At 41.5% G+C, this 15,884-nt stretch overlaps 1 protein-coding gene across 3 annotated transcripts in view; it reads left to right on the top strand.

Moving 5' to 3' along the window:
- Window positions 1–11,648, top strand: part of VSNL1 (visinin like 1) — a 189,274-nt gene extending 177,626 nt beyond the window's left edge. For all 3 annotated transcript variants that reach the window (XM_073674127.1, XM_073674128.1, XM_073674126.1), the window contains one exon: window positions 11,184–11,648. In XM_073674127.1, coding sequence (XP_073530228.1) covers window positions 11,184–11,381 — 198 coding nt within the window. In that variant the 3' untranslated portion in view covers window positions 11,382–11,648. The remainder of the gene's footprint in view (window positions 1–11,183) is intronic.
- The last annotated feature ends 4,236 nt before the right edge of the window (window positions 11,649–15,884 follow it).

The raw sequence follows: 15,884 nt of genomic DNA, 5'->3' as shown, positions 1-15,884 counted from the left end.
ATCAGTGATCAGTTTGTGGACGTGTCCCTACACACTGACTGTCCAATCAGTGATCAGTTTGTGGGTGTGTCTCTGCACAGAGTAACTGTCCAATCAGTGATCAGTTTGTGGACGTGTCCCTACACAGAGTAACTGTCCAATCAGTGATCAGTTTGTGGGTGTGTCTCTGCACAGAGTAACTGTCCAATCAGTGATCAGTTTGTGAACGTGTCCCTACACAGAGTAACTGTCCAATCAGTGATCAGTTTGTGGACGTGTCCCTACACACTGACTGTCCAATCAGTGATCAGTTTGTGGGTGTGTCTCTGCACAGAGTAACTGTCCAATCAGGGATCAGTTTGTGGACGTGTCCCTACACAGAGTAACTGTCCAATCAGTGATCAGTTTGTGAACGTGTCCCTACACAGAGTAACTGTCCAATCAGTGATCAGTTTGTGAACGTGTCCCTACACAGAGTAACTGTCCAATCAGTGATCCACAGTGTCCCTACACACTGACTGTCCAATCAGTGACCAGTTTGTGGGTGTGTCCCTACACAGTGACTGTCCAATCAGTGACCAGTTTGTGGACATGTCCCTACACAGAGTAACTGTCCAATCAGTGATCAGTTTGTGGACGTGTCCCTACACACTGACTGTCCAATCAGTGATCAGTTTGTGGGTGTGTCTCTGCACAGAGTAACTGTCCAATCAGTGATCAGTTTGTGGACGTGTCCCTACACACTGACTGTCCAATCAGTGATCAGTTTGTGGGTGTGTCTCTGCACAGAGTAACTGTCCAATCAGTGATCAGTTTGTGGACGTGTCCCTACACACTGACTGTCCAATCAGTGATCAGATTGTGGACGTGTCCCTACACACTGACTGTCCAATCAGTGATCAGTTTGTGGGTGTGTCTCTGCACAGAGTAACTGTCCAATCAGTGATCAGTTTGTGGACGTGTCCCTACACACTGACTGTCCAATCAGTGATCAGTTTGTGGGTGTGTCTCTACACAGAGTAACTGTCCAATCAGTGATCAGTTTGTGGACGTGTCCCTACACACTGACTGTCCAATCAGTGATCAGATTGTGGACGTGTCCCTACACACTGACTGTCCAATCAGTGATCAGTTTGTGGGTGTGTCCCTGCACTGTGACTCTGAAGAGGGGAAATGTTAACATCCAGGTTTCAATATAATTAAACATTTCTGGGAGGAATAACAGAAGAACAGAAAAACGTAGAGTTATAAGAAAACATGATCCAAATTTAGTTTTTTATGGAGAATAGAAGTATTTACTAAAACGGACCCATCAGGAGAGTTGACGCATCCCCTTTAAACGGCTGCCTTATGTAACATTGGGAGCAAACCGCTCCTCTTTAATCTGCTCTTCCAAAGAACCACATGACAAACCCAGCTCTGCTAGATCAGTAGTTTATTCCAGCTATTCGTGTGTGTTGTTTTGCAATTGTCAGTGCTGTAACCACAGGCCGGGGGGGTGAAATGAGATAAGAGCATATCTTCATACAGACGAAGCTCGTTGTCATAATATTGTGTTCATACATTCCTAATCTTATGAATAATGGACGCGCAGCAGAAGGGGACATGCACGGAGCGCAGCAGCTGAAGGGTACTTTGTGTCTGGTACGGCCGTGCTTTCACATCAGCAGATAATGATAGGGGAGACTTGTATATGAGGCATCACCGGAGAGGGTGAGACTGCGAGAGGGGTATCAAGTCAATGCCCCATTCCATTCTTAAGCTGTGGAGACAGAGCTGTCATTGAAAGCAATGCAATGTCTACAAGAGATACCGGCCCAGATTCATCAAGACCGGCGTTTTGTTCTCCAGTTTTGATGAAAAGTGTGCCAAAGGTGCGCCAAATTCATTAAGAGGTGTGTGCATCATAAAGGGGTTGTCCAGGCTTGGGGTCCAAGTCTACAGCTACTTTGTGACTGCAGATTTGTGAATCCTCACAGCGCACGGTGTGCGTGCTGTCTGGATTTTCTGGTGATGGCTCCGGGAATGTATGGGCTTTGCTTACACACTGTCATGTGCCGACTAGACTTCGTGGCCTTGCTTAAATCAAGTGAATTAGGTGAGGCCGAAAACGTCTAGTCGGAATGTGGCCGGAAGTTTGTGTCACATGACTGCCGTCAGTGGAGAATCCTAACAGCGCAGACTGTGTGCGCTGTGAGGATTCCCAAGTCTACAGTCACATAGAGTGACTGCAGCCTTGAACCCCAAGTCTGGACAACCCCTTTAATGAATGCAGCACATTTTTCAGCTGCCGCTCACCACTGCCAAAAAGGTTACTCCGGTCAGAAGCTGGAATGTTCTGCTCTTGTAATTCACAGCGCTTTTTTGGCATAAATTATAATAATTTTGTTACCTTTCTCGGCCATACCTCCTTCTGGCTAAGCTCCAACCACTTATCAAAAAGTTGCCAGCACTGGTATAAAAATGAAAAAACTTGCCCAATTTTTGCACAACTACAAATTGACCAAATGTTTTATGACATTTCAAGTAGTTTTACACCAGAAAACTGATTGCTGAATCGAGGCTACTGTCTACAGTTCTGCAGCAAATATGTTTCACTTGTTACTAGCCAGTGAATTCCATTAATCCAGCATCCAATAATCCAGCAAGATTAATAATCCGGCACCGAACTGCAACAAAAAGTACATTTTCTCAGGACTAGAATGAAAAGACTGAGCAGAGGCAATAAATTGGGAAATTTCTCTATGCTAACAAGTCATCACATGTAGTTAGAGTATGTTCACACAGATTTTTGTTTTAGGCGGATAATTTAAATGTAGTTTTCAAAAGAAATCCATGTTGGAAATCAGTGGTTTTTAACAAGGTTTTTAGTTCTTTTTTTTAATTATTTTTTTTCCACACTTTTTTTTGCAAAGTACATGTGAAAATTCATGCTCACTGTGCTTTTAAAGATGCTGGTGAACTGTATAATTTTTTGGGTGCATTTTGCCTTTTTAGGCTTCTATGGGGTGCCTGAAAAAAACACGTTAAAAAAAAAAAAAAAGCATGTAAAAAATACAGTTGCATTTTAAATGCAGATTATAATCTTTTCTGTGCTAAAAAAAATTGCATGAAAATGCTGCTTCAAATCTGCCCAAAACACCTCAAATAAACTGGAAAACAAATTAAAAATGGAATAATCAAAGAAGATTGTTATTGCGTATTTTGGTGCAGAACCGAGGGAAAAAACTACGGAAAAAATGCATCATTTACACTGAACACTGCTTCATGTTTTTTTTGCAATCTAGAAATAAAAATGTTGCAAAAAATCTCTGTGAAGCCTAAGAAGTGTTTATGACATCAGTTTCTGAATTTTTTTTTTTCCTGGTCCAAACGATTTGACTCCCATCAGTCCCCAGAACCAAGATGCTGCAGAGTTGGATAAACAGCACCTTCAGCTTTTTTTCCTTATACGGCCACTTTCACACGTTCAGTATTTGGTCAGTATTTTACATCAGTATTTGTAAGCCAAAACCAGGAGTGGGTGATAAATACAGAAGTGGTGACGTGTTTCTATTATACTTTTCCTCTCATTGTTCTTCTCCTGGTTTTAGCTTACAAATACTGATGTAAAATACTGACCAAATACTGAACGTGTGAATGTGGCCTAAGGCTGGATCAATACGAAGCAGGTTTTTCTGACACAAATCCACTCTCGATTTTCTCTGCAAATTTTCTGCAAAATCTGTTTCTACAATGTTCTCCTTCTAGTCCTGTTCCATGTATTTAAGTATGCAGGACCCCCAGCATTTTAGCACATATTCCTCATTTAACCCACAAAATCAAAAATTGGAGACCATATATGTAATTATATACATTGTCCGTACTTGATAAGCCTCTGTTCACACATGTAAGGAAAAATTGGATCAGACATGTTTGATTTCAGCATGCCCAATCCTTTATTTCTGCAGGACAAGAGAGGCCCCTGGCAATGCCTTATTGATATAAGCATACTCAGCTGGGCTTAGTGCGCATGCATGTTCAGCCGGGCTTAGTGCGCATGCACATAGTGAATTAGGGGGAATGGCCTCTTGAAGTGGCTTTCACCTCCGGCTATAGGAGGACATGACTTCGTATTTTCCCTCTGACGTCTCCATACGGTAAAGCCTAGAACCGAGCAGACGTGTGAAGGAGATGATTTCTTATTCTGGTGCCGCATTACTGTCTTACATAAGCTGCGTAACTGAAGGTCAGGACAGAGCCTTGAGGAGCTTTTTTTTCTCGCTCTTCTCGGCATTTTGAGTTAATTTGTAAACCTACTAATGCGGATTTTGTTGCCATGAATAAATTATTTTGGACTGACCCAGTTTATGATCCGCCAGATTCCTGATACCGCAGTGCAGCGATTTGTGACATTTTACAGGGTTTTTTTTATGAGGTTGTCGGGTTTAGTACTCTTGCTCTCAAGACTAGATGGGATCAGGGCTTCATCTACTCGCCAAAGTGGCTACAAAGAATGGAGAATATTCACTAAGCTAAATTCGCCCAAATTTTAACTGAACTTGCATGAAAAAATAGTAGTATACAGGTATATTATAGTACGTGCTTTAAAGCGTTATTCCTAAATCTTTATAGATTGGTATTGTTGGGAAGTGCTTGTAAAAACAAGCACTTTTGCAATTTACTGTTTATTAAAATTTTCAGCCGTTTTTGAGATATTAACACTTTTCTCTTGTATACAACTTGTTGCCTTGGAGATCGACCACCTCTGATAAACAGCAAAACATGTGCAGGGCTTAAAAGCTTTTTTTCTACTGATCTCGTAAGCGCTGTTTTTTAAAGCTGGCCTGGATCGTTTGAGCACACTATTACCATCTAATCCCGACCAGCCTCAGTGCAATGCTTACACGCTAGACAGAAGCGGTGGTCGGTCTCCTAGGCAACAAGCTATAAGCAAAAAGAAAAGTGTTAATATCTCAAGAACGGCTGGAAATTTAAAAAAATAGTAAATTGCAAAAGTGCTTGTTTTTACAAGAAATATTTGACAATACCCATCTTTAAAAGTGGAAATAACCTTTTAAATACTTTCTGTGCCTCCCTATAAGTGTGAAGATGCATCAGCTTTGTCATCAGACACTGATACATTTTGAGCATCTAAACTTTTCTAAATTTCTGACTGTAGTAATAAATCTGACCCATGTATTTTACTCTTTAGGACCCAGCAGGTCTCTGTATTCCATGAAAACCCCCTTAATTTCAGTGAGAACTGTGTAAGGCCAAGTGCACACGGTATGATTTAGATGCATTATGTCCATTTTAAGGGACGCCTTTTCAGGTGAATTCCGTGGCAGAATCCCCCTGAAAAAGACGTAGTGTGCACATAGTCTAATGCTTCATTTTCCTTCTGTGCTGCTGTTGTGGGGGAATTGAGCATTTGCATAGAATATAACTGAGCATTGGGGGTTCCAGCATTGAGACACCCTTGTAACGAGGACGACATATTTTAAGCATCTGTTTCTAGACATAATATAGCTCTGACGGATAGCGGGTCCTCATTAAGCAGATGAAGCTAAAGTATTGATTCTTAAAGGGAATCTGTCAGCATTTTTTTTCTATGGAATCCTAGAGCAACATAATGTAGGGGCAGAGACCCTGATTCCAGCGATGTGTCCCTTACTGGACTGCTTGGTGCAATTTTGATAAAATATAGCAGTGCTATGAATTCTGAGCTGTATATAACTCCGCCCACACCCCTGATTGGCTAGTTCCTGTGTACAGTCAGCAAGCTGCTAATCAGTGGTGGGGGCGGGGTTACACAGATTAGCTGGACTGCCTTGCATGCGACACCTAGTCCTGCAGCGATAATCTCCTGCTGATAAAACACTGATTATATTGAAACTACAGCACACATCCCTGGAATTAGGCATTCTGCCCCTATATTATACTGCTCTCAGATTAAATAGCGAACAATTGCTGATATATACAGTTTTAAAGAGAATGTTTCATGGGGGGAAAAAAAAGGATGCAAACTATTAGTGCCACCTATTGACGGTAACAACCCTATAAGATTATGTCCAACCCTATAACGAGCCTTGAAAAATATTAACCAAACCGGACATCCATCTGTAGCCGGCTGATTCAGGGTACGTGCTCATTTTGCAGGGTGGAGAACTGATTGAATAGATGAGGACCTTTCTATCCAGCCCTTATGGGGTAATGATTCTTATAAAGGAGATCCAGCTGACATATGGAATCTCACCAGCAGTGCTCCATGGGAGAAAAGTATGTAAATGAGCTCTCCTCAACAAGGAAGAAAACTGTCTCTCTAGTGACCCCTGTTGGAGGTCCCTAACCAATGACACCATAGGAAGGCTAATTTGCATCCGTATAATATATCTACACGTAGAAAAAAGCAATTCGATTAGCTATCAAGTCCTCCATGATGGCAGGTTTTGAGGTCTAGGATTTGCGATTATGGCCTGACAGAGCGCAGGATGTCGGGTGCAGAAGTGAAGGCCGGCTGCCAAGGAGCACCAGACTGGACCCCCGGCCAGGACCACACAAATTAAATTGCTCACCTATACATTGTTATTACTTTTAATATGTGCATTATATCACTTGGTACAATAGAAGTTTGCTCTCTTTGTAAGGGAGGACAGAATGTTGCCCCCATAGTCGCCCATTTTGGACACACTATACGGTATATCATGTTGTCTCTACCCAGTTAGCTTGTAAATATATTATCAGGATCCTAAGAATCAGGGATGATTGTCCACATGACAGCCCACACCAGGAGACGAGGTATAAAATCCCCCATCGTAAAGTTTTCACCTGTTTCAATATTGGGCGCAACTTGGACAATTCCAGTTACACAATATGATGATATATAAGGTATTGTATAGGTGACTGGAAGGGACACATTTGCTCAGAACAAACATTTACTCGATATTGTGTCCCGGATCAGTGATGCAGGAGCGGGGACTTTGGTTCAGTGAACTGCGCAGTTGTGTTGAAGCTTCACAGCATTGGAACCAAGGAATCTGGTGGCTGATTACCAACATTAATCAGAGTTTGTCCTGGACGGGAGAGGATCATCTTGGTTACTCTAAGGGTTTGGGCACGATGCAACACGTAAGAGGCTTTGCACCCTCTGATCGCTCTTCTCAAGCGGTAAAAAATGATCACCCGTTGTAAATGTTCCCATCAAGTTGCATCAGATGTAGAGATCCCAAAATTCAATTTGGTCAAATTAATTTGGTGCAAAATCAAATCTCAATCATACAAGAAATTCCAGTCTTTAAATACCAGGACTAAGAGCGCTATAGCTGGTTTTTATGGAGGGTTTCACCCCAAATCTTCACAAAGTATGTGCACTTTTCTCAATTTTTTTTCAATGGATTACAAATAAAGCGCTTATTTTTTAACATATCTTGGAAGCTGGATTTCTTGTTTCTCCTGGGCAAAACTAATCTGCAGAGAAAGATTAAAAAAGGCAATAAAATATTTTACTCAACTCTCCTCGTCTTTCCCCAAACATGGCCTGTCTCAAACCTGTCCCGCCGCTCCCTGTCCGGTCACCTTGATTGCTCCTCTTTGATCCTCCTGATCTTTTGGCAACACCGCTGATGTAAAACCATGCTCCGCTCCCCACGTGGGCAATGCTGGAAGACCCAGGATAAAAAGAGGGCCAAAGAGAAGAAGCAAATGTGGGGAGGGCCAAAGAAAAGGGCAATAAAATCTTATACTCAACTGTCCTCGGCCCTCCCCAAACCTGTCCCACTGCTCCCTGTCCGGTCACCTTGATTGCTCCTCTTTGATCCTCCTGATCTTCTGGCAATGATGTAAAAACCATGCTCTGCTGGTAGTGCTGAAAGACCTGGAGTGAGAAGAGGGCCGAAAAGAAGCGACAAGTGTGGGGAGGATCAAGGAGAGATGAGTATAATTTTTGACTCCTTCCCTGCCCGCAAAAAGGGCTTTTTCAACTGGCTGCCATTTGATTGAATTAGCGCAAATCGAATCCCCAAAAATTTGGATTTATTTGAGCCCAAAATTTTATGCAAAATCATAGCCCTAAATCAGTTCTTCCAGAATGGATTCATCAATCTCTAGTCTCATGCTCCCCCGTACACTTTCTTGCTCGAGACAGTATCCCAGTGGGCCCGTTCCTGCTTTTGCACTAATCCAGAAGCCACGTCTAAAACTGAAACGCAGAATCACACAATCAAAGAGAGATGTGCACTTGATCTTTTAGTCAGGCGCCAACACTATACAAAGACCAGAATAATCGCTAATACTGCCAACAGTGACCATACAACTCTCAGACACCAGCGCAGCTCGTTGTCACGCTGCCAGCAACAAAGGAGACTATAGTACTGATCAGAAGCTGTCACAGCCAAAATACACAAAAGATGATGTTTTTACTGATCCCTAAATAAATTCATATCCCAAATCCTAAAATAAGTACAGACCAGACCCTACTCCAGACCACTGTCCATGTGCCAGGATTTTCCTTTTCCTAGCTGACTGCTGCAGATAGAGGAGCCTCTATGTTTCCCGGCCTGCTCACCTATGGGATTTTCATATTCTTAAAGGCCATGGACATGCTTGATTTTGCATGGAAAAAAAAAATCAATCAACTTGCTAAATAGTCTTCATTAGAAATTTTCTACCATTTTGCAACTGCTTTACATGGGTGTCTGCCCGGTAATTTCTGACAAAAAATACGACTGACGACAGAAGAATAATACCGCAGCACATGTCCCATGTTATAAAAGTTGTAGAGGCTGTATTCACTGCGGGTGTTAGGTGACTAAAGCCTCTACTGCATTCACTACTTGGAACATGTGATGTAGCATTTTCTTTCCCTTGTGGATACAAGGTTCTTGGGCAGAGATTGGACGTGTTCTTCATGTTGTTTTGCCTTATTCCCTGTAGGATATGCAAGTGCTGCTGTTTTCCAAATCCCACACTGTTACTGGCTCTCTGTTTGTCACCTTCCTTCTCTCCTGGTATAGTTATAGGAAACGGGAGGTTGCACACAGGAGAGGGAGGAAAGCGTCCAAGTGTTCAGAGAGGGCAGATCGCACAGGCTTATAATGAGTGTTAGGCCACTTTCACACTTTCAGTATTTTACATCAGTATTTGTAAGCCAAAACCTGGAATGGAACAATCAGAGGAAAAGTATAATAGAAACACGTCACCACTTCTGTATTTGTCACCCACTGGTTTTGGCTTACAGATGCTGATGAAAAATACTGACCAAATACTGAATGTGTTGAATGTGACCTTAGAAAGAACGGAGTGCATCCCTGGCAGATCTTACATTTTAGGTGGGAGGGGGGATAATGCTCAGCATTAGTGATCATTAGCACAAGAGGGGTAGAAATCCCATGTAGGCTTTAAAAAGAAAAATCAGTGAAAGTTGAAGCTGTGTGAATACACTAGAGCTAGTGAGGGAAATATACACCTCCATCCACAGAACTTATCTTCACCACTTATTATTGGAAGGAACGCTACTTATCAGGGGGTCTGAAAAGATGTAAAAATTCAGAATAAAACATAGTGGAATTTTTTTTTTTAACTAACGGTAACCAGTAACATATGTTGGGCTAATTTTTTACATAGGTGTCTATAGCCTTTAGTGCAATCCTATTGTTATGATTATTTTTTCATAAAAAGTAGTACATGTGAATTCCTACAACTTTGTAATATATATATGTCATTTTTAACTGTGACATGTTCCATCTGCATTAGTTTCCCTTTCTCTGTAAATGTTTAGAAACCTCATCAGTCTCCAAAAAATCAATCTGGATAAAAGCTAAAAATAAGACCGGAAGAGGGGGATGCAGCTGCAGTTTTTTGCTTGGTGTGTTAGTGAAATGGGATGAGTGGCCGAGGGGAAAATAAATAAATATTTGCAGAAAGCTGCACAACGGAGAAAAAAATATTTTTTATGTTTTTCACTACATTTCTAATTTGCACTATAATAGTGCAATCAATTAGATACCAAGAAATGTCAACATAAGCCGACGGCTTTTGTTAACCAGGTGAAGAATGGACCATTTTCTCCCTTTTATGAACAGCACATTTTCGGGGGGTTGGAGTGGTGGTTTTCGCACTTGCGGTTTTAAAAACTTTTTAAAAAAATTCTCATTCGGTTATTGAAATTATTTTCATGTTACTTTGTGATACATTGGGCCTATTTTTTGTCATTTATATATAAATTCAGATTTTTTTTTGTGTTTTCTTGCTAGAAAAAGAACCCAAATATGTGTTTTTTGTTGTTTTTTTTAAAGGAAGAACAAAGGGCCACTAAAATACATTTTAATTGTGTTTGTGTTTCCCTTCCATAATAATTATTTTTATACATTGTTTATATGTTTTGGAGTCTTTTTCATCAGTGACAGGGCTAAAAACCTTATTTTGGAGTGGCTTTGTTTTTTATTTCCTTATTTTTTCTTGTTGTTACTTTTTTTTTTTTTTTATTTATTTATTTCACATATGCACCTCATAATGTCATAAAAGGCACAATTACAGGACAAATTTTGCCTACTGCTTGCACCACTTAACTTATCTGGCTCGGTGAACACTCAGCAACTCCCGCTGCCTCCTGACACTTGGTGATCATATGATCACTGGGTTCGGAGAGGGAAGCACTGTCAGTGCTTCTTATACTTCTATACACAGCGCTGAATGAGTGCTGTGTTTACAACTATCAGGAAGGCAGAGAGGGTAATAAACCATCTCTGACTTCTCTATGGGGAGTCCGGTCGTGTTTGATAGCAGTCTCCCCGCTCCCGCAGCTGCTAATTCTTCATGTTTTAAACGTTGCTGCATATGAGGCCTTTCTCCAGTATGCATGTCCCTTGTGGACCCCACAATCTTTAATTTTTTTTCTTTTCCTCCTTCCCCAGGCTATCTATAAACACTTGGTGATCATATGATCACTGGGTCCGGAGAAGGAAGCACTATCAGCGCTTCTTATACTTGTATACAGAGCACTCATTCATCGCTGTGTATATAACTATCAGGAAGGCAGAGAGGGTAATAAACCATCTCTGCCTTCTCTATGGGGAGTCCAGTCATGTTTGACAGCAGTCTTCCCTCTCCCGCAGCTGCTGACTCTTCACGTTTTAAACGTCGCTGCATATGAGGCCTTTCTCCAGTATGCATGTCTTTTGTGGACCCCGCAGTCATTAATCTCTTTTGTTTTCCTCCTTCCCCAGGCTATCTATAAAATGGTGGGCACTGTGATAATGATGAAAATGAACGAGGATGGCCTCACGCCCGAGCAGCGGGTAGACAAGATCTTCAGCAAGATGGATAAGAACAAAGACGACCAAATCACACTGGATGAATTCAAAGAAGCCGCAAAGAGCGACCCTTCCATTGTATTACTGCTCCAGTGTGACATTCAAAAATGAGTAATCACCCTGACGCGTTTCGGACTGCACAAAACGAAAAAAAAAAATTGTCAATGTTCCATTCAGTTTGCAGCTATTTCCACGACGAAAACAGAAAAAAAAACACAAAAATATCAAAAAACAAACAAAAATAATTGCTTGGACTACCTATAAATGGACTTGCTTCTTGTGTTTGAGACACTTGTGTGCATGAGAATGTCATTTGCTAAAAGAATTTTAAAAGTATATACAATATATATATTAAAAACAAACAAACATAAAAAAAAACAGGAAAAAAAATTGACTGCCACAAATGTGAAGTGTGCAATGTAATTTCATAAGTCCCTGAAGCCTGTGCATCAGTAACGTACCGCATAATGATACTATTTATTGTTTTACTGATGCTAGCTGTGTGTCTCTTTTTACGTGTTCGTGGTAGTGACACTGATTGCCATGGCGATGTTACTGTTCCGACTAGCGCATCTCACCCGCTGTAAAGTAGTCCCGGGTAGGCGGAGGGACATGACTTTGGCTCATGGATCTACCCCGTCCCTTTCACACACGTGCTTGTGATGTCGGTGAATATATATGTAATTCATTTGCATGCCTCTTAGGTTTGCCTTAATTCTTACCTCATTTGCACCCTACAACAAATTGGGAAAGAAGCGCATCAAGAGCAATGGAGAGTGAACAAATGCAAGTCCCACTGAATCCCTCCCAAAATTCATTCAGAGAAATATATATAAATATATATATATAGATGTATGTACATATAAGTTTCAGCCAAGATGATATATGTATGTTTTATGTATATAAATATTATATACATAGGTACTCGTACATGAGATGCATATACGAAGATATATAAAGTTGACCTGTTGTTTCAATGGGATCGAAAGCAGTATTGATTTCTCAGAAAAGTAGATTGATTTATGAATTTTCAAAAGAGGTTGCAATATATGTCCCCAAATAAATAATTTATACCATTTGACTCTTTCCCAGGTGCTGTCTAGAATTTGTATGCTGAATTTTGACCACTGTCCTTCATGCATCGAGTTGTCAGAGTTGTAGTTCAGGTCCTCATCCATCAGCATAGACAATGCCTCCTATGTGAATTATCCTGTGTGTCTGACACTATCAGGGGGGTATCGTGTGCTTGGGCTGACAAACAAAGATCTCCTTAGCCCTGTGTATTTTGGCATTGTCCTCGAACCTCCTTGAGTAGACTATTGCCAACCAACCTGAGCTCCCGCTTGCAGTGCACAGTGGAATTTGCACACTGCCTGTGACATGCATGCTGCTGCATAGGGCATGGTCTCCAACCTCTCCAGTGACATATGCCTCCACGTGTGTCTTTTAAGTAGGGCTATGCAATCGGTAAGCCAAACTTCCCACTCCAACTCCTCAATTTCCCTGACTCGAACTCCGCGACTCTGACTCAACAGCACTGAAGAAGCCATCAGAGTAGCTAACCTCTCCAAACATGAGCTCAGAGGAAAAGCAAACTAAAACATAAAGCATACAGAGAGAACATACTATTGATTTATGCAGTTTGAAAGTTTAGTTGCTTTAAGAAGTACTTGCCTTAATCCTGTTTTCCTGTCTACTCTAGCAGTTCTGAGATGAGTACCGACATTTCTTCCCAGTTCCTTTTTCCTCTGATCTGTAGAGGAGGAGCTTCAATACTGAGCATGTACATAAAGTGCAGCACAGATTCATCTCAACTAAAAGCTTAGATCCTTAGATCAGGAATAGAACAGACATTTATAGGACATTTCATAACTTTCCCAAATTCTTCTGAAAAAATATTCATCACATACTGCATTGTACTACTGTACCCAATTTATTATATATTTAAGGAGTCGGTCCATTTTATACCAACTCCAGCAAAATGGACACAGACTCCGACTCCATAGCATAGCTTCTCAACATCCTGCTCACAATTTGGACAGCATGAATCTCCTTTGATTGAACATTGATTATCTCATTACAGTGACATCGGCTTTTTGGTGCAAATCCGCTACAAAAAAATAAAACTATTAATTTTCAAGCTTTTTTTTTTTTTTAATTTCCTATTTATTTATATGTGAAATCCACTTTGCTATTTCCTGGTGCTGTTTCTGCTTTAAGGGCATTTCCGCAGTGAGTCTTTTTGTTGAGTTTTTGGATTGGAACCTCTCCAAGATCCTCCTCAAAAACTAAGTTTCCTAAAAAAAAAATGTGCTAAGCTCAGTTTCTGCTCCCAGAACTCAGTGTGAACATACCCTTAGGCTGCGTTCCCAGGCAGTGATCGTGCTGCTACTCTTAACCGCAACACCTTCGTGCCCCTGCGGTCTTTTCAATATTTCTTTGCACAACTAATTAATCTTGCTGTGTCATTTGAAAAGCCGTGCAGCCGACCATTCCAGTCTTGCAATTGGAAGTGCTGAGAAATAGTAGAAAGACTGCAGCTGCTATTGTGGTTCAAAGCTGCAGCATGACCACTGGGTGTGAGCACAGCCTAAAATTCTTGGGATTTGTCCGCCTCTAAAGTTTCTATGCACACATAGCGTGTATATGAAGAGCGTCATAACTTGCGGTGTATGAGTGGGTGTAGCCACAGACGGGCCAGAGTGCCCATTCTGTACTTTGCCAAAGCACCAAAAATGGGTGAGTGAGCATCAGAACTTAAGCAGTGGAAGAAGATAGCCTGGTCTGATCAGTCATGTCGTCTTCTACTTCACGTGGTCGGCTGGGTGTGCGCTCTTCACGTACCTGGTCTAGAGATGGCACAAGGATGCACAATGGGAAGAAGGAAAGTCAGTGGAATGGTGTGATGGGGCAACGTTCTTCTGAGAAACCCTGGGTTCTGACATGAGCATGTGACGCATACCACCCAAATCTTGTACCCAGTCCTTCATGGCAGCAGAATTCCCCAGTGGCAGTGCTGTTCTTCAGTAGGATAATGTCCCTGCCACAATTAAAAAATTGGTTTAAGGAACATGACAACAAATTCAAGGTGATGCCTTGTCTCCAAATTACCCAGTTCAGAATCTGATTGATCATCTGAGATGTGCTGGAAAAACAAGTCTGGTCCATGGAGGTCGCAGCGAGCAACACACAGTCTTTAGAGGATCTTCTGCTAACATCTTCATGCCAGAAACCACAGGGACCTTCAGAGGTCTTACGGAGAAAATACCTAAATGGGTCAGAGCGGGATTGATTGCACAACGTTGCTCCACACAATATTAGTTGGGCGAAAAATCTCCTGCTCTGGATTTCAACATCTCTGAGGTTTACCATGAGATCAATAACATCTGTTGTTGGGAGGAGAAAGTGCAAGGCCATCGGTACGCCGCAATGTTATTGGGTCCATACAACAACTGCTAAGCTGTAGAGTGGCACCATCATACTTCACTGGAGCCTTATTGTCCATTTTATGCCTTTTATTCCATACAAATGGATTACAGAGGCTGTCAGCACATGTAATAAGCTTTACCTCAGCCATAGGTTAGAAACCACTAATTTCTGATAAAATTACAGTGATAAGATCGACCTTTTGCCAAACCAGCGCCACACTTCTCTATTGGCCATGTCTGGTATTGCAGTATTTCAGTGGGACTGAGCAGCAATATTGCAAGAACCATGTACGGGAAGGACAACGTTTCTGGAGAAAAACAAGAATCCATTTTGCTATTCCCAGACAATCCTTTTAACAAGGGCAACAATTTGTACCGTAAAATGGGTGCTGTTAATTCCAACTCCAATTAGTTGTGCCTAATACTAGTTTATTACATCAATTTCAGCCCAGCAAACCATTTCTGTTACATTAATTTCCATTGTGGATAATTTCTAGTGCAGATATTCACGCCATGCACCCATTCATCCTGGGATCGCTGCCGGGATACATGGCTGCTTGCAACCGTCATTACCAATAAATGATGATTCCCGCGCTCATCTTCAAGCTGTGAATTGGTTATTTTTAGAATTTTCTGTCTGTAGATCCCAGGACAACATTGTTATTGTGAATAAATGATGGGTCCCACCACCCCAGTGCTGAACCCATAGCCGTCCCGTCACGTCGCTCTTCTCTCCTGTGGTTATTGCATCCTTAGGCACTTTGTGTTATTCATAGACGTTCACTTCTATATTAGTGATGCTAATGTTGGATACACACGAGCGCGGACGACGTGAATCCTTGTGAATTCTTGTCAAGCAACTGGGGATGCCACCTGATCATTATTTGATGAGCTTAGCGGGAAAAAATGTCATGATTGTTTATAAGGTCGGAATAGAAATTGAAGCAAAAAGAAATAAGACATTCACAATTATTTGGTTTTTGACTGCTGAGGCTACAGCTAGCCCAAAACCTAAGTCCACAGTAAGCTCCATTAGGAGCCTTCAGACCATGTCACATTGCATACCTATCAGGCTATTCTTACGATTCAGCTTCTGCTACCCTTAGACAGTGCAAAACAGACCACACTCAGATGACAAATGGACACCGTATTCGAGTGCTATACTTTTTTACTGACTTAAACGGGC

This window comes from Phyllobates terribilis, unplaced genomic scaffold (assembly GCF_046119375.1).
Source record: "Phyllobates terribilis strain yellow unplaced genomic scaffold, ASM4611937v1 Scaffold_3__8_contigs__length_932513732, whole genome shotgun sequence".
Lineage (NCBI taxonomy): Eukaryota > Metazoa > Chordata > Amphibia > Anura > Dendrobatidae > Phyllobates > Phyllobates terribilis.
This window is presented reverse-complemented; position numbering and strand designations above follow the sequence as displayed.